General features: G+C 43.0%; 1 protein-coding gene across 12 annotated transcripts in view; it reads right to left on the bottom strand.

Moving 5' to 3' along the window:
- Window positions 1-433: 433 nt before the first annotated feature.
- Window positions 434-19,730, bottom strand: part of LOC117962158 (sodium/potassium/calcium exchanger 2-like) — a 41,318-nt gene continuing 22,021 nt past the window's right edge. For 6 of the 12 annotated variants that reach the window (XM_034901270.1, XM_034901265.1, XM_034901271.1 and 3 more), the window contains 7 exons: window positions 15,059-15,109; window positions 12,027-12,125; window positions 9,526-9,608; window positions 5,477-5,611; window positions 5,278-5,367; window positions 4,864-5,030; window positions 434-3,927 (listed from right to left, as the gene is read on the bottom strand). In XM_034901270.1, coding sequence (XP_034757161.1) covers window positions 3,678-3,927; window positions 4,864-5,030; window positions 5,278-5,367; window positions 5,477-5,611; window positions 9,526-9,608; window positions 12,027-12,125; window positions 15,059-15,109 — 875 coding nt within the window. In that variant the 3' untranslated portion in view covers window positions 434-3,677. The remainder of the gene's footprint in view (window positions 3,928-4,863; window positions 5,031-5,277; window positions 5,368-5,476; window positions 5,612-9,525; window positions 9,609-12,026; window positions 12,126-15,058; window positions 15,110-19,730) is intronic. The other 6 variants (XM_034901275.1, XM_034901272.1, XM_034901274.1 and 3 more) reach the window with 1 other exon arrangement.

Raw genomic sequence — 19,730 nt, 5'->3', positions numbered from 1 at the left:
CCTCATGTGCAACATGATGATCACATGTTTCATCTATAATTTTACACAGCTGTCTCTAACATGTAACATATCTCTCTGTTAAAATAAGACACTATCAAATATTAAATTACATATTTACTTACATATATTAATATATATTACTGACAGTAATGTAAAACCAGCAAGCACATGTTGCATATTCGAATTATCATCTTTATTTGTTTTATTATATACTTTGTGTTTTTACATAAAGAGACATATTTCTTTTACACATATAGATTATATGGTAATTTGTATCTGTATATATGTACACCTTAAATAAATCTTACATTAACACCAAGAAAATAAAACATTTACAGTGCAAGAATGTTCATTAACGGTTGCTCGTCCTCGGTGAACCACAATCAACGCCAAGCTCACATGTTAAACCCAGTCGCCTTTGGATTTTTTTCTTTTTAGGTTTTTATCCTTAACCATTCGTGCTTTCACATAAACACCATGGGAACTTTGGAGAAAGAAAGAAGTATTTGTTGTCTTGAAAGTAGGTTTTCGCACTGGAAGTATACAGGTACAGAATACCTTTTTGAAGCAATACTTACACATTTTGGGAAATACATGTATTCGCCTTTTTGCCAAGCAGTAGACAAGAAAATTGATACCTCTCTCATGGCTGTACGGTAAATTTGAAGCTACAGCATGCTAACGGTTAGCTTAGCTTAGCACAAAGACTGGCAACAGGGGAAAAAGTTAGCTTGGTCTGCACATAAACTTGTTTTTTGAATAGCTACAAACTAGATATAATGTGTTAGTTAGCTTTAGAGGTGCTTGTAGGTGGATTTCGCTACCTTTGGATATAGAGTGTAGAGTTTAACAATGATCTTTGATATCAATGTTAATGTATATTCACAATATATGCTGCGGCCGGGTTAGGCAGAATCACTGTATCAATAATGTTAGACCTAATCAATATCCTTCTCTTTCATACTGAGTCCAAAGCTCCTCAATTTAATTCAATCACGATCACCAATGAGTGAGGGTAACCTCGAACACATAAGAATTTAAAAGTACGTCCTCATAGCTTTCTCCCAATCTGAAAATGCAACAAGAGCCAGACTGGGTAGTTCCCAGTTTTTGTACCAAGCTAAGGCGATCTCAGGTGCTGGCTCTAGCTTTGTATTTACTGCCTTCACATGAAAGTGGCATCCATCTTCTCATCTAACTTGGCAAGAAAGCTCAAAAGTGCATTTCCCAAAACTCTTCTTCTAAAGAAGGGTTGAGTAAAAACGGCAGGTGAGGTGTTATGTTAAGGAGAGTGTGTGTGGGCGGTCTGAGGACAGATTTAAATGCAGATGTGTGCAGGAGAATTTCACAAAAGTACTTGAGTCATCGTAATCGTTTAACATATGAGTTTGGTGTTATGAGTTTGCAGGAATCGTAGTTTTCTTCTACCTGTGCATTAGCCAGAAATGTCAGAAAACATATTATTAATATGGCAATTACAACCGTTGTTTTCTTACCAGATCAACAGGCATGTTTACAGTGTAAAGTATGCAATTAAGATGTCATCTAAAAATAAATGAGCTGTCTTTTTGCTCAATAATACTATAATACTTAAGGGCCTCCAGCATATCTTTGTCCTTTCCCATCCACTATTAAAAAATATATAATAAGAATACATGTGTGAGCCATTAGGTTCTTGCAAACAAAAGAGTGTATATTTACAGAGTTAAACCAATGAGTTCTTGGTGTTTCTTTTTGAATGGATGCATAAAAGTGAACATCTATAGTTGGTCTAAGCTCAGCTGTACAGTCAGTGGGTAACCAGCCCAAATTCCTCGCATGCATTTCCTCACACATTCAGAGAATCTATGTACTATTATTTTACAGTTACTCCGCTGCTGTACAGAGGCTGTGTTGAGGTAAAGCAGGTGTTACTGGCCAGCTCTAACAGGAAGGGGGGGGGTTGGTTTAGGAGGAAAATGGCCGCACGCTTTTTTGTCGTAGGGGGTGAGACGACATCGGACAGGAAGGACAGCGAGGGACAGCGAGGACAGACGCATGGGGAGGGTCTTGGGGGCGGGGTTGCGATTCTCAACGACACACGCGGTATATTGCTGTTAAATTTGTGATTTCCACATTCTATGTAGCGTAAGGAGAGGTTGTGATTATGGTTTCTAGTCCCAGTATCAAACACCGTTTGGTGTGTATTTCTTTTTGCAATTAGTTGCAAAATACTGGTAGTATATCTCTAGTCATAGATAAATCTAAGAAATGGTCATTGTGTGATGACTTTAAATGCAGATTGCACACATGCACACAAAAGCACCTTCGATTAGAAAAGAAATTGCACAAGTTCGATAGATATCATTGACCGTACATGTCGACACTTTCTACATAGAGACTGAGCACTGGTTTGCATTAAGAAGTTATGAAACATGTTTGAAAAAGTATACATTTAGGTATACGACTCCTTAAATGTTGGTTGGTATTATTCACCTCCAGGTGTCTACTTTAACATGCAGTTGACTCCTTGGAACTACGACCCCAGGAGCTTGACTAGCCGGTGAGTTGAGCACTACACATTGAATAATCTAAATCAACCATGACGCTTACACTGTTAAGTTTTTTTTTTTCAAATGTATTATTTTGACATTGACTTCATTACGGAACTTTTATGAGCCTAAGGTTACTCACGTCTTTTTTTTTTCTCCAACTAGTGAAAGATACTGAAGGCTAGCATATAATATTTGAGAGGCTAAACTTCAATTAGGCTTTTTTTCTTCTTGTCTTTATCAGTCGGTGCGTGTGAAGCGTGGGAAACTCTGTACAATCAGAAGGATGTGTGGTCAGTGGCAACATAGGAGGTGCGGATTGTCGAAATGGCTCTACATCGCCTAATACTGCTACAGTACATCTAATGCTACTTCTATATACTGTATTTCATGAAAATGAATCCAAAGAAGAATCCTCTGAAGAGACATTCAGTGATGAAAAATGACATCCGACAGGGGAGAGGGGAAGCTTACACTCGCTATTGAGACTGAGCATTATGAATTAGCAAAATAATAAATAAGGAGAAGTTTCTCTGCCCAGCGAGCGTTTCGTTCCTTGTTGCTCGAGAGTCTTTTCGCTCAATACCACCAGACGGGAAACCCTTCTCCCCCACACGGTCTGCCAAATCCTCATCCACAAAATCCCATTCACTCTTGGCGACAGCGTCCCAGTCTGTGGAACTATGTTCAAATATGCTCCCAATTTCAGCCACTGCATGTATTATTAAGAGTTTCATACAGCGCATGTCTTGGTTTCCCCCCCAAAGTTCACAGGAGGTCGTCGTCCTCAACCTACCAGGCGTGGTCTGGGTCCAAGCTCGTCTATTGACACTAACGGCATGCATAATGCTTCTATATTTGGCTGATACACACAGAACCTCCCCTCATTTGCTAATTAGATAATACTAAATCAAAAATCCACTCAGGTTAGGCCTACGCCAAACCAGCCAAGCCCTAGTCCTGAGCCCACTTTGGTCCAACAACGGCTTTAATCTCTCGTCCAGTCCTCCTTAGTCTTCTATTTATATTCCTGGGGTGAAGGATCACGAAGGGTCGGGTGAGAGCGATGGCGGACAAGAAGTACGGTTGTGTTGGTGGGGGTTGTGGTGGTGACGAGGGGGGGAGTAACCGGGTCCTCCAAGGTCCTCAGATGGAAACGGGACAGGTGATGACCTTGTCCTCCAGCATGACGCTCACCACCAGGAAGACGAAATACAGCATGAACATGATGAAGCCGAGCAGCTTGCTCATGCGCCACTTGCAGGCGGCGATGGAGATGATGACGAAGAGGAGCATGATGAAGAGGAGCACGATGGCGCAGAAGAGGCCGTTGGAGCTGACTTGCACCGGTTTCAGTTCGTTGATGAAAGACCACATGAGCCAGGGGAACGGCAGTCTGCCAATACACAAACACACGGTACAGTTACTAAGCAGTCACGCTTCAAGGAATATGACTTTGTCTTTCATCAGTTTTTACAAACTGTATTGGGTCAAACCAAGTTTAACAAGGAAGCTCTAAATAAACAGTGGCGTGTGCAACAGATGTGTAAGACAACCGGTTTTCATGTTTCATCGGGTTGCTTGCTTCATCTCTCACCTCGCTGTAGTGATGTAAGATTTATAGCGATATGTTAAGGAGTTACACACGTGTCTACCATATCTACGCTGTCGTTATAATAACACTTATAAATTGTGGTAAACATTACATCAGTGTGGCTGCAAGCAAGCTGTAGAGGTGTACTCCAGGGTGTGTTGGGTTACAAATGCAACGTAGAGCGCCAGGAAATAGCCATATGCTTGCAGTATACACATGTAGCATCAACCCAATTATCCCACTAAGTATTCTTGATTGTACGTTATCAGTTATATATATATATATATATATATATATATATATATAATACCTGCATGTCATGTTACTACACCCTGCAAGCTTGTGGCCTAAAAGCTATAGTACTCACAAACTTAAAAGAAAGATACAATCAATATATTTAGAGGTCTGGACCGGGTATAGCAAGACCACATAGCACTCAAACTTCCTGGCACTACAGCAAAGCACCCTTCTGACCGCACCCATGGGTGACCATGACCTTGTGTGGTCAGACACTCACATTTCACACATGAAACTCAACTGGAGTTTCCCCGCCGACATAAAATATAAAGACACAGACCTGGAGAAAACTACATGTTCATCTATGAAACACTTGCAATCCTGTAGGCCTCATTTACATGATTACATGTGTTTCATAGGTTTCAGGAGTCATGGTCCTGTTGTTATGGCGAAAATATGGTTAAAAAACCCCGGCAAGACCAGACACATCGGATGGCGTACCCAACAGTGATGTCGAAGATGTTGGAGCCCACGGAGCTGGACACAGCCATGTCACCCAGCCCCTTGCGTGCCACAATGACACTGGTGATGAGGTCAGGGATGGAGGTTCCAGCTGCTAGTATAGTCAGGCCCATAATCTCCTCTGTAATCCCGAAGGTATCTCCAACCTGCGCAAAAAAGAAAAAGAAAGAAGCTTTGGGTAAATACAGCTGTAATTACTTATGAGAGGGGGGTCATAGAATACGGTTTGATTTTCCTAGGATGGGAAATGAAGAGAAAAAACAACAGTTTCTTGCCTCTGTTTTTTTTTTTTTAAAGGATCACGATTAGTCAGGATTTGATGATTACATAACGCCCAATTCATTTTACAATGGCATGTGGGGAGCGAGCTAGTCTTTGGGAACAGCACAGTACCTGGTGAGCCCACCACACCATTAGGTAGGAGAAGCCTGCAATCCAGGTGATGGCCCCCAGAAAGGTGATGGGGAAGAACTTTTTTGCCGTCTGAAAGCCGAAGAAGAAGAGAGAGCCGAAACAGACGCACAAATAAGGACTCTGCAAATGATATGCTTGTTTTAAACTTGTTGAAGAGGAAGAACTCTGTCTCACACACCGGCTTCCTGACGTCAGGCAGCGTGATCCACAGGGGGAGGACAATGGGGATGATGAGGAGGTAGGTGAGGCGCTTGCGGTTGGACTCGGGCCAGGACAGGCTCAGAGGCTGGTCCTCCTCCTCCTCTTCCTCAGCCTGAGAGAGAGACACCCAGATCAGAGAGAGGGAGAAGAGATAAAGGTTACATTGGGTAACACCCCTGGTATTTTGGGACTGGAGCGGCCACATAAGGCTGTCAGGGTGGACATGTTTGTCCCACAATGTAGTGGAATTAATCTACTATTTGGGAGGACTTAAAGAGAGACAAGACAACACTAGGAAGTGTCTTTGTTCTGCGTTGACCTTAAGACAGAGTACTCTGAGGACTCTGATGACTCTCCCCCTTGATTCATCAGCGCCCTGTTTCACTAAACCTAGATAGCGGATTAAGCCGGAATTTCCCAGTTATCCTGGATGACTTAAGCCTTGACTCGGTTTCCCAAAAGCAGAAGCACCTGCGTTTCCATGGAGATTAATTGTGTCCAGTTAGCCTGTTCCCGACCAGGCTCACAGCCAGGACTTAATAGTCCTGGAGCCTTTACTCTTCACTCAGCAGTGGGTTTTACCCATAAAATAAAAAACCCAATAAAATACACAACAGGTACACATTGCTGTCCAGTTAAATACTGTTATCATTGTAATTAGAGTTGTTATATGGCTGTGTAAGGACGGCTGTGTGTACTGTTATACTGTAAAATGTGTTTTAAATGAAGTCAGCGATGAAGTGCAGTATATAAAGTGTTTCTACAGTGATTCTAACAATAGCCACTCTTCTTAGATGATTTATTGATTTTTTTTTCTTTAACAATAATTAAATGAATGTAACGATAATGTACATTACTCTTCCATGTGCATTTATTTGCCATTCTTAACCCACAATGTGTGTTCTGTCCAGTCCACTGGGACTACTGGGAGCCGTGGGAAAAACAAGTCCACACAGGCAGATCTGAGAGAGCAGGACACACTGTACACCTGCAGTAGAATAATGTCTCTTGCCTTTTTAAAAGTGTTAGCCAATGTGCAAAAGTACACATAGCAGGGCAGCTGTTGATACAGACGCTCAGAAAATCATTTAACAGCTTTGATGACATCAGCCAAGCAGAGAGCGAAGCGGAAATCTTTAAAGATGGCTACTGCACGACACACGCATCATATGGAGCTCATCCTGCTGTGACAGCCACTGCTGTCGAGTATCGCCTGGTAACCTTGGTAATCAGAGCTGCCAAACAAAAGGCAGCGCCTGCATCGCTTACGCTCAGCATTTTGATTTCTCCTCTCCTCCGTATCCAGATGGCTGCATTGTTGTCTAAAACCCCGAAACCTGAGGCTTCAGAAGGATCCGTTCGGAACCACATGCACTGCTTTTTATAGATGTAAAGATACAAGGCTTCCATCAGTGTTGAGTGCAGTGTGTGTGGGATGATAAGAGCAACAGCAGCTCCTTCTTATGTCCTAGCAGGACGCCTGGCATTATATTGCATGCATGTATGTATGCCCTGCAGCTCTTTTGTGGACGTGTTGACTGCGTGCAGGTGACTGTTTCTGCTTGACACAGCCCACTGTGAGTCTGTCATTTATCTATTTATGCTTTACCTGCCTACTCTCCTGAAGTACCCCACAGAGACGGTGCTCCCTTCTCTGAGTTGGCTCCCAAATGCCAGCCCCTTGGGGGTTTTTCCTGCCCTGTGGCGCCTCAGTTGGCAACACTGCCAACTCCGAGCTTAAAGGCACTGACTTTTACCAGGCGCCACGGAGCTGCGAGGGGAGGCGTGACATTTGCTATTTCTTCTCTTCCTCGGAGGGAAGTGTGCGCGCCGGCACCTGGTGTGAGGCAACAAAGCTACAAGAGCTGAAACGCTCATAAAAACATGTAAGCACATAAGCACAGCGGCAGAAGGACTGCGCCCTGATGCATTTGCATTGCTTTGTTGGTCCAACTTTTAATATCGTGGACTGGACAGATTGCAGCCATGTATCTGATATGACTTTGATATTTCCATGTCCAATCCTCTTTGTGAATAAGCAGTCACACGGCACAGGTGTAATCTGACAGACAGAAGCTCAGTCACTCATTTACTTTAATAGTTGGACTTGTGTTGTACTACTGTAACAGTTTGAATAGCAGCATCTGCTATTTGAAATTATTCTTTAATAAAGAGGCTCCATCTGGATATGAACTTCTCATTAAGAAAAAAATGTCAATTTGAGGAAACCCATGCTACACGCACAGAGATGACTGTTGGTTATGATTTCCTTTAGTTTCCCAGTATGTTAATAAAGAAGTAATCACAGCTTTACGCTCTCATAAATATTCCAAATATGTGCTGAAAGTAGAGAATGCGGAGTGTATTTTTACAGAACAATTTGCTGTGAGTCATACTCTGAATGTGCCCATCATTTATCTTTTCCAGAAAAAAAACATTATTAAATTAGAACTAGATGAAAGTATGTTATACAATGTTGCTTTTATTAAAAATAACCCCTTTTATTTGGGAAATATTGCAGTATGATGGTAATTGCTGTCAGCACAGCTCTCTAAAGGTTTTAACAACAACAAAAAGGAGATTGTTCTAGAAGTCTGCGGATGATTTTAGATAACTATCTCCTTATTCCCCAATCTGGGTTTCCAAGGCATCCCGGAGGAATTGAACAATCAGTATGACGGGCTCATATGAAGGTGTAAGCGGCTTCCAGCTCCTCACCTCTAATAATAGCTGCATGTACAATAAGACATGCCAATAAACGTCCAGATTCCCCAAATCCAGTGACTCGCCACCTGAAAAAGGCGTTGCTATATTCATACGTTACGTTTTCTGCCTTCACGGCGAGTAGACAAGATTCAATGCGAGTCTGAAATCCTTCTTACGTGGGCTTCATTTTTAGAAGCACAAATATTTTCAACTTTAGGACAATTATTTTTGTAAAGACTATTATTAACCCAAAAGGGAGAGATCGGTCGGAGAAAAACTGGAAAAGATCAATACACATATGGTCATGATGTGAATCAGGGCTCGTCTCATGCACTCTATTCTGGGAAGCTACTGTACGCATCCACACCAGACTGTCTCTTACCTCAGAGGAGTGCTTAATGTGCTACACTATCTGAAAGATCGAATTTGGTAAGACTCATTCAGTTCATACAGATTTGAAAAACACTGTTTCGGTCCACAAAGACTGGGCTTCGATAGTTTAGTGGAGACCTTTAAATGCACTGGGCATGTTTCAAATCCTTTTAAGACAAGGTCTGTTGAAATATAAAAAAAAAAAAAAAATTAGGTGGTGGTGTAGTAGCTCAAATGAGGTAAACTGCATCAGATAAACCCAAAGAAGAGTCAGTGAGATTAGTTTTAATGTGGGTGTGTAGAGCTGAGACTTGAAACCAAATTCTGTTAAAATGATTTATCTGAAACTAAATATTCCCCCCCCCCATACTAAATTGCAAATACAACTTTTTTGCTCAGTAGCAGTTGCAGTCTTGGGGTTACTTTTGGTCAATGAAACGGAATCCAGAATCTAGAATCCAGCAGGATGACCGACACACACATCTCCTGTGCCTGCCTCCCTCTCGGTGTGTGTCTTTGAATCGCTGCCCTTTCGCCCCAGGACCGTCTGCTGGCCCGGCGGCTCGCTGCGTCCCGCCATCATCGCTCATGCCAAAGACAACGTGTGTGTGTGTGTGTGTGTGTGAGTGTGTGCTGTGACATGTGTGCAAGTGTGTTCATTTGGGGTCCCCGGCGGCGCGGAGCAGCAGGTGAGTGAGGAGTGTGATTACAGAACTCAGTGGGAGGAGGCGGGTCTTTGGCAGGTCTGGTTGAAGATGGAGGAACTCGCCCGAGTGCATGCTGGGAATTTATCAGCAGCAGTGACCTGTGCCATAGTTAATGCAACCTTTGCATCAATCACACTCAAGGTGGAACAGAGGGATAAAGTAGCCACAAACGTCTCTTTAACTTTGACTCTGTTTTGCTGCACAACCAGGTTAGTTAGTTTTACGGGGGGGGATTCCTTACCGTCTCTCCCTCTTGACCTGCTGTTCCATTCATGGGTGGTGTCACTTCCACTTCCACGCTGGAGCTGTTTGGAAGGTTCTTATCTGCGGGAAGTGTAAAGAAGGAAAATTGAAGCGAGACTAAAGAGAGAAACTAAAGCTGGCATTGCCTTATATGGGCATGAGAATGCACGAGAGAGAGAGAGAGAGAGAGAGAGAGAGAGAGGGTGAGACAGCATCTGTTCATTAGTTAACCCCGTTTTATACTTTGCCTGCAACACATTCCAGAGGGAAACACTGAACTTCTCACTCCACTACATCTATTTGAAAGCTATTTCTTCAATAACTAGGAACCAAGGAATGCTTTTTTTAATTTAATAATTTGCATACTTTTCGATCAACTAATTAATTCTTTGATTAACTGTTTCAGGGATCAATTTACTGTCTCACAGAGATCTCAGTCTGTGTTTTTGGGGTTTGGCTAATCTCAATCTCTTATGATGCCACTCTAACAACTTCAGGTGCATAAGAAATCTCATATGTACTGTAAGAGTGCATTTAAATATATGCATATTAATGTACTGTAAGAGTGCATATAAAGTCGGCTCCATTGGATTTGTAATTAGCCATGTCTTTTCAATCAGAAAGCAGGATGAGGTGCTGTGTAAATACTGTGAAAGTATCAAAAAATGCTCAATCCATAGAGAAATGCACACAGCAAGTATTCAGGAACTGTGCCTTTAAACAAGCTATCAGTGGCGCTACAGTGCCGTTAGACTGCAGAGACCCGGAAACGCTGACCAATCAGAGCACGCTGGTCTTTATCGGGGGGGGGGGGGGGGGGGGGGGGGGGGGGGGCTTGAAGAGACGGACTCTAAAACCGAGTGTTTCACACAGATGGTTATATAGATATTCAGACAAACAGCGTGTGGAAAATGTATTCTCTGATCCTGTAAACAGGTTCTAGTAGAAATAATACGGGACCTTTAATATAGAATGTAATGATCATAATGGGATGTTCATTCAAGCCTCTTTTGTCGTATGAACAAATGTCTGTTACTATCATCCTTGCGCCTCATCGTATCCTGGTGGCTGATATGACTGTTTTGTTAGAGGCCGGACTTCCTTAACAGCCCTTATTAAAATACAAAGAGCCAACAGCCGTGTAATCAGATGATTAAACCACAATTGCCGTGGAAATTGCTTTAATCCAAGTGGGGTTGGGACACAATTAAAAAGATTCTCGGATAGATGATGGGACTTGATGCCACTGTCGTCCAACACATGACATCAGTCGCTTTGATACACTGATATCTCAGATAAAGACGGGATATGAATCTAATCACATGCACCTTACATTAAACTACGTCTTCTTTTACTACAGACACCAATTTGAGATTTGTGAGGCCCGAAAAGTAAAGTACGCTTTGATGACTACCAGTCATGCATGTTGATTAAGATGGTAATATGTTAATGTGGCGCTGTTAGCATAATTTAGCCTGGTTGATAAACATCTATGCCCCGCTTTGATTCGGCCACTCGGGCTACATTGTGGCCGTGGAAGTGCTTCCTCTGGCCTGCTGTTCGTCCTTTGGGCCGAGGCTCTTTGAAGCGAAAAGCACAAACAACACTCGGCGGTGACCGGGATGGATTGAAATCCGGCTTGAAGACAACACTTGCAATCAGTCTGGCAGCTCTTGATAATGTCATGCTTGTTTAACGTCGGATGGGATTTCAGTGGCCAATCATGATTATTAATATAAGGAATATCAAGCCAGTGAATGCCTATTTGTAACGTTTCAGCAACAGCAAAGTGCTAGCAATACATTGACATTTTGGGAAATACACTTATCTTACATTTGAGAAGACTGACTGATTTGTGCAGTACATTTGAAGCGCCAGCTGGTTAGCTTAGCATAAAGACTGGAATCTGTACAACAACAAGATTACCTAAATAACGTAGAACATGTTCATTGAGGATTTTTAAAGCAACACTATGTATCTTTTCCCTACAGGTTGGAAGGACAATTGTCCCATCATGTCTCATCGGAAATACAGATCCGCTACGTGGCTAACTGATTGCAAAAATATATATTTGAGAGTTTAAGAAAAAGTATTTTGAGAGATTTTGTTTTCTTCTCTCATCAGTGTGACAACCGTTTCTCTCAAACATTTTTTTTCTCTCAGATCATGTGATAAAGAAACAAATCTAGCTCCACGGTCGAGAGCTGCAGAGCAAATGAAGCCCTCATGAGTTCATGGACCACTGAAATGATTTTGGAAACTTTAATTTGTGCACAAAAAGTTCTCTAGTGTTGCTTTTAAAAGGTGTTAGACGGCAAATTGTGTTACCTTCGGACAAAGCCAGGTTAGCTGGTTCCCCGTTTCCAGTCCTTATGCTAGGCTAGGCTAAGCTAACCGGCTGCTGGTTCATATTTAGTGTACAGACAAAAGAGTAGTGTAAACTTTTTTACTTTCTTTACCATTCCCTTAGCGTCTAAGCGATGTAACAGAGCTTTTTACCTGAACGGCTTGCTACCCCGTTGGCCTTCTCGCTGTCCTCCACTTGGCATTTCTTTTTAGCGATCTTGTGAAGGATGGATGCCTTCTCTCGAAATTTACCTGCAACAGAGAGACCAGAAACGGTTAAAGGTGGAACAGAGCCGCCTCCCGCTGCATCTTCAAAGCCTCTCGGCCTCATCCCGGTCATAGCTCCTTGGTTGTCACCCTTGACCCCAGACGGGTCACGTATCAAAAGCACCGTGCACACGGGGCGGTGACTCAACACAAAACTGCCGTTTAAACAACATTGTGAGTCAATATGACATGGCGTATCATATACTGATGATCCTGCAATGTCCTGGAGTCCTTGGTGGAAGCAAAGCCAGCAGGGAAAGAATCTCACGTGAAGAAATCTGCCTTCAGGAGGTCAAATTCACCCCTCTTCGTCTCAGTTCTCGTTTCAGATCAAAAACTCAAGAGGTGTCTACGGCTAGCCGGGAACTAAAAGCAACCAAAGGTTTAGCTGGGGACACTTCAAGATGTTGTATTCCGACATTTAAACAGGAAGCACCTGATATAGATTTCTTGTATTGGAGTGCCTCCGCATTTCATGTAGTACAGTAGCTGTGTGCAAAGCTTCAGACAAAGACAAATAATGTGGCATGCGAGAGACATCTGCTAGTTAGAGAATTTAATCAGTACTTAGAAATCACTGGGGGTGATAAATAAATTGTTGCTGATCACATTTATTGATTCAATAACAGTGGAAAGACGATGCTGTGACGCAGTGGTCTGAATAACTGAACAACATGACCTTGGGGCTTGTGTAAGCCGGGTGCCCTCTTGTCGGTCCAGTTAATGACTGGAACTCCCCCGATGACACACGCACCAACAACACTCAGACGAGGAGGAATATTACACCGAACGCACAAAAATCAGGTGGTGTAGGTCTTTATGTTCCTGTGTAATCCAAACCAGATGTTAATATTTGACATTCTGTCTGATCTAGCATGCTCTTTTGGTGTAAAACCTCTTAACCTCATTGTAGACATGTGTCCATATTTAATATCACAGAGTTCCTGAGCGTGTCCGTTTCTGCACGCTTGTCCTACATACACCCAATCAGCCCACTGTGATCAATGTGAATGATTTCTTTTCATTTTAAGAGGGCACGGCTGATTTGTCAGTGCTTGGCACAGTGACGCGTCGATACGTCCTCCACCCAACCATGTCCACACTGTCTGTGACCTTCAAGCTAAATCATTAATCGTCTCCTCTGTCTCACTCTACATTTCTCCATCGCTCCCGTTGTCCTCGCTCATCTATCTTTTTCAAATCCCATCTTTCTCCCACTTTGTCTTTTCTGTCGTTCGGCGACGCACAAACCCTCACCTCTCATCTCTCTCTCCCAGACACACACATGCTACCAAAGACATACACATATTCTGTACATTTCCACGAGATGGCATCACACATTCCACTGCCTGAACATCACTCACCTTAGGCGGTCATGTCAGTGGGTGTTCATGGCAGTGAGAGTGAGAGTTGTGTGCGCTTGTTTATACAAATGTGGGTGTGATAATTATCTCTCCTTGGAAGTACAAGCAGCGGGGTTGGGCTTTTTGATGAGTTTCAAAGGAAATTCTTGGATGTGGAAGAAAGACGCTATGGCACGACGTTTCAGTGCTAGTTCTGACAATATTTGTTAAAAGGCAGAGAGCAGTTCAACAGAAAGAGGGAAGTTGAGAGGGTTTTTAGGCTGGCTGACAAACTGCATGACAGGTAGGAAGTTGTGATGCCTTCATTTGTTTTAAGACTAATCATTATCCAGAAAAAATAATCGCCATTGCACCTACATAATATCTAAATGCAGATCCTGCACTCTGCTTAGATCATCTTCACAGTGTGTGGGTGTGTGTGTGGGGGTGTGTGTGGGGGTGCAGCAGCAATAACATTTACTTTCTCAGATTTGTTTTGCGAAATAAAATATTTATAAATATAATAAAAAATATATTTATAAATAAATAAATTAAAATAAATCCATACCAGTTTCTCTGTTCATCTATTATTTAGATTTATATTGAAATTGGCTTAAGAATTCATTCATAATTAATACATTAACTATGGGATTTAAAAAGGTAGCTTAATTGCACTGAATATTCCAATTGCATGAGTTGCACTCCAGTCCCATGCTGAGAGCTGTTAAGAGTTCAGAGGACTTCACCTTCATGCTAGTTAGGTGGGTGGTGTTTTTGCCCCCAAACGTCTCCTGGAAGGCGACGTCGAGGGCAAAAAAACACCATCGAGCATCTAGTCACAGCCTCATTAAGTTCTGTGGAATAACTAAGTCAATTGCAGATACTTTATGAATAACCAAGTCCAGGCGTTCCATAGCCGCCGTTACACAGCCGCTCATTTGCCTCTTGCTCCACCCCTGGGTGGATGAGTCACTCCAGTTGGCCAAAATCAGCAACGTACGTCTTCCACGGGTGCAAGCGGAAGCTCCGAGTGAGCGCTGAGCCATGGACGGTGTATTTCTCGGCGATGCAGATGGGGCCAAAGAAAAGAAAATAGAAAACCTTGTGTTTTTAGACGCTGGGACGCTGTGTATTTGTGTGTGGTTTTACCTCCCTGCGTGTCTTAAAATCTCACCGATAAGTAGTGGTTCACTCACAGAATCAAACATTAGCAACATATGACTCACGTTTCTTTGAAATATCTTGTTAATGGATAGAATACAAATCCATAGAAGCACTACACACAGTAACAAACAATACGTATGTACATATTCTCTGGACAGAAATGAAAGAAACAAACCAAAATAAAAATGAGAATACAAAGTAAATTAAAAAAAATAATGGCATGGCTACCGTGATTTGCACTTATTCAGTGAAATCTCAGAGGTTGAAAAGCAAAATTGTGCAAACTGTATGTCGCAAGCAAACCAAAAAAAATGGGGTTTGATGGTGGTGTTCAATGGTTACGGTGGAGGAAAAACCAAGAGGGATGAGAGAAGCTGACTCAAAGAATCAAGTGAAAACGTTCAGGCTTACCTTCCTCAGTCATTGAGTGATAATATTTTAGTTTCCCATAAGTCCCAAGCTCTACAACATCACAGCAAAAGACAAGGGTAAGGCAACGAACACAGAGAAAAGGAAAAGAGTGAACATGACAGAACAAGACAGGCTCCGCTGGTCCTACATCACACACTCGACCAACACTCACACGGGCACAACGAGGGACACACAATAAGACAGAGTCTCTCAGAATCCTCACTGCAGAAGTGCAAAACAAGGCGGCACGGGTTGAAATAAAAGACATATTGTAGTGTTACAGTAACTCAGTCAGATAAATAGCCTGGCATAGAAGACTTGCAGGAAAATATGGGGAGGGGCTCGCAATATACTAGCAAAAACAATAAGAGGTTCATACAATGACACAGTAGATTCAAAAAAACAAACAGAACAGGAAAGTCAGAGGAGAATTTACTGGGTCAACATGCAACAAAAAAGATGAGTCCTCCTCTCCTCTGCTCGGCTTATGAAAAAGGCTCGATGAGTCAGCGCTTTATCTCCACAATGAAGCCGGGACAATTAATCTGATTCCCTTTGTGCTGTTGGAGGTGGTCAGCACATCTGCATGATGAATTAGCTGGGAATTCAAACCTGCAGCAACAGCTGAACATAAGACCCCCCCCCCACACACACACACACACACACACACACCATCTTTCCGAGCTCGCAGCTTGCAGCCGGTTTGATTTTAACAATAAAACGACATGAGGATTAAGCTTTTGGTGCAGAGTTACATAAGTAATGAAATATTCTTCCTTAACTCTGCTGGTTATTTTATGATTTATTTATTTTTAATGTTGACTCGTGAACTCATCCCGGGAATTTCTATGCGCCAACTCTCTTTAACGCCATTTTTTGGTAACTTCCTGTCTACTATCAAGATGAATAATGATGATTAAAGAGTTCCGAGAGGCTGTTCTGAACTACAAAACTGTGTTTTAACACAAACACACACACACACACACACACACACAATGTATAATACAGATTCATTTGGGGAAGTGCCTTCTCCAGATCTAACACCATAATCAAAACAATAAAAAGTCTCTCAAGTTCCTAATATGTGAGTTTTGGAGATGATTTCCTGTGTGACTCTATGCTAACTACTCATGTCTAGACACTTCCTGGTTATGTAAAGGTTAATAAAAGAAGCTGGGTAAGCCGACTCAGCGACTCTCTTCCCAAACCCAGATTTAGAGCTGTACATGTAGGAGCAGAGTACAGTTAGTACTCTACAGTGGTGGAAGAAGTAGTCAGATCATTTACTGCAAGTAAAAGCACTAATGCCACACTTTAAAAATGACTCATACAAGTACACGTAAAAGTCCTGCATTGGAAATGTTACTTAAGTAAAAAGCATGAGAGAAAATATCCTTAAAGTAGTGAAAGTACCTAACGCAAAAAAAGTTATAATACAACATTGTATTTTATAAACTACATGTGTTCAAAAATCTAACTAACTAAGACTGTCAGGTGTGTTTAGTGGAGTGGAAATTACAAAATTCCCTCTGAAATGTTGGAGTGGAAGGAGAAAGTGGCAAGAAAATAAAAGACTCAAGGAAAGTACAAGTAGAGTAGGGTACTTGAGTAAATGTACTCCACCACAGGTACTCTATGTACCCAGAAACTCCCATGGACTCAGACTGAACTCCGGCCAAAAGTAGGGGACCGTCCCCCTCACATGGGGGAGGATTATGGTTCGGGTTTCATGACAAACGCACGACTTGGCCGCCCTGGAAACCGTCTAATGAGATGAAACGCATCCGTCTGCGCCGCGTGCTACTGCGGAGTGTCTCATCTGCTGCTCTCCAGAACAAGAGCCCCCAATCCCACGTGATTAGGCGACTGGAGTCTGAAGAGCCGGGTCGCTGTGAGGCCGGCCTCGAACCGAGGCTGCTCCAAGGGGAATCAAGCCACGACGCAATCACTGGCCGCACACTTGTCTCTTTGAGGCAATAGGGGAGGGGGTCTTTGCGGTGTGACCTCTAAACCTCTAGCGAGCTATGCTAGAAGTGTGTGTGTGTGTGTGTGTGTGTGTGTGTGTGTGTGTGCTGATGCCGGGAGGAGTTGGGGTGAATTCACAGTCCTTGCTGTAGCAAAAAGGCTTTTAACATTGATTCTTTTACTCAACCGGCACAGGGTGAGCTCAGAGGGCACGGGGGGGGGAGGGGGGTGTTGGCATGTGTGTGTGTGTGTGTATGAGTGTGTTGGGAGATGATGGCTGATAGGGGCTGCTTGGCTGGTCACAGTTACACTAAACATACTTTAGGTATAGTTATCTATCAAATGAAGATTACATGGAGCAAGGTGTGAAGGACGCACTCCTACATTATGCACATTTAATTATATCAAAGTAATAGTTTATGTATCACTCATTTGCTTTCTTGTCAGGAGTTAGATGAGAATACAATACCTCTCTTTTGAAGTTTTCCTTTAAAAAATAAGGACTCTGTGTTTTTTCCCTTTTTTCAATCAGCATCTTTATATTTTTATATATGATGTGCTTATGTTAACTGCTGTTTTATTTAATGCACAAATCCTCCCTCGTCACGTCGGCTCGTCATGATGTGTGTTTCGGGCCCAGACGGCACAGAAAAGAAAACGAATAACTATTAAATAAAAATGTTGTAAGCTTATGCAATTTGTCCTCAAGAAAATGCTACAAAGCAAATTAAAAAAGAAATTCAGAAAATATAAAAAACACATCGGTGTGCTTTAACAATGTATGAAAATGTATCTCATGAATGCCTCATTACATAGAAAATACAGTGAATTATATGTTCCATATTTGGGATACACATGAAGATTCAAACATATGTCTATGTGATCTTGATGCTGGGGTTAAAAAACGACAGCAGAATGCAGTTTCTGTCTGCAGAAATGGAAAATATATACAGAAGGGGTGGGAGGCCAGCGATATGGAGTGCGGTATTGACCCATGTGATCAATGGGAACCCGGGTCACCACAGAGCTGCTGACGGGGGGGGGGGGGGGGGGGGGGGGGGGGGGGGGGGGGGGGGGGGGGGGGGGGGGGGGGGGGGGGGGGGGGGGGGGGTGCAGTCTGGGGCAAATTGGAAATGGACGAGTTTCGGCTGGACGAACGGATTTAACTCCCACACCGCATGGCTTATGAATTAATGGAAAGTTATAGCAAAGAGAAAATAACTTGTAATGACACGGAGGGCCACGTCCTCGCTCGTCTCACCAGGCTACCCAGCATGCATTGTGCCTGCCAGCGTTGGTGAACAGTGGATTACTCAGATGACCCTGTCCTCTCTATGTTCAGCCTGCAAAGGACGTTCTGCTAAAAAAAAAAAGACCAAACATCAACAAAGATGATGTCTAAAGATAACGCTGGCAGTTATCTCAGTGAGATAAAAATAATAATAAACGGTGTAAATTATGAAGGATTATAAATTAAGTTCCAAGGATCTGCAGGAGCGCATCTGATGAGACCGCTGGTCTGTAATAGCACTGTCCTGCACTGCATCACCATGGATACACTGGAAACCCAGGGACATGGTGATATATTGGAAATGAACAACAACACTGAATATTCATCCTATTTTAGTTCTAATAGAATATTGTTCAAAATGTATGCATGTCATACATTTACCACTAGTGTAAGGTCTGGGAGGTTGACCTCAGGTGTGGATGTGCAGGAGCCCCCACCAGAGTTCACATCATGTGGACGAGTTTAAACCAGAACTGGGAGTGCTGTTTTGGGAGGCTTGTTTCTAAGGACTAAGGGCTCAGACGGTAGAGAGAGAGCCACTCAGCCCGTCTCCCTCCCCATCGCTCCTTGTAGTTCAATATTTGATGCCGGCCCTAAGTGATATTGTTTGCAGCTCCGCGCTGATGGAAAAAGATGTGGGCACTTGTGCCGGGAACTAACTGTACCGGACTATCCCGATGTTCTCTCCGGTGAACAGCGTGCAGGATTAAAGGTCTATTATTGGACTGAAGGACGTTTGTGATAACGAGAACAGGAGAGCTGTTGTCCCTGGACAAGATGGGAATGCTACATGAACTGCTGCGTGAGAATACTTCCGTCGATAACAGTTCTGGTGGAAACAGCTAATTGTAAATGAGTGAAAAAATGCCCTAGCTCACTGCAATTAATTGCCCTGTCGGGCTCTTATTGATCCCCAATCCTGACGAAGGGCATGCGAGGTGGACTGACAAAAACAGCGGACAACTTTTCTACATCTGCCCAACACACACAAATCTGGGAACTACGCACATGGTTTTCACGTTAAGAGCTCTAAGATGTGAAAGTCCATCTTTGTCCTACACCTCTGGCATGTTTAAATAAATGTCTGCAGGGTGCAAGGCCTTGACGCGGACTCCATTTGGGCCTGTCCCACAGAACGCTAAAACTAGAAGGAGTTCATAAGAGGAGAGAGAGGATAAGGGACAATGGGGAAAACAATGCAAAAATGGTCACAGAGGGTTTCCAGAGAAAACACATCCACAGGAGAGAGAATGGAATATTTGAAGCAGAGTCTGCAGGGATGGACAGTACATGTTGACATACAGCACGGCGACGCTGGGGACATGTGGACAAAGGGGACACGTCGGGCAAGAGAGTTTCTTCCAGGCAGTCGGGATGAGAACAAACATGTTTTTCAGGGGGGGGGGGGGGGGGGGG

This window comes from Etheostoma cragini, chromosome 19, assembly GCF_013103735.1.
Source record: "Etheostoma cragini isolate CJK2018 chromosome 19, CSU_Ecrag_1.0, whole genome shotgun sequence".
NCBI lineage: Eukaryota > Metazoa > Chordata > Actinopteri > Perciformes > Percidae > Etheostoma > Etheostoma cragini.
The sequence above is the reverse complement of the archived record's forward strand: the minus strand, read 5'-3'. Positions and strand labels throughout refer to the sequence as shown.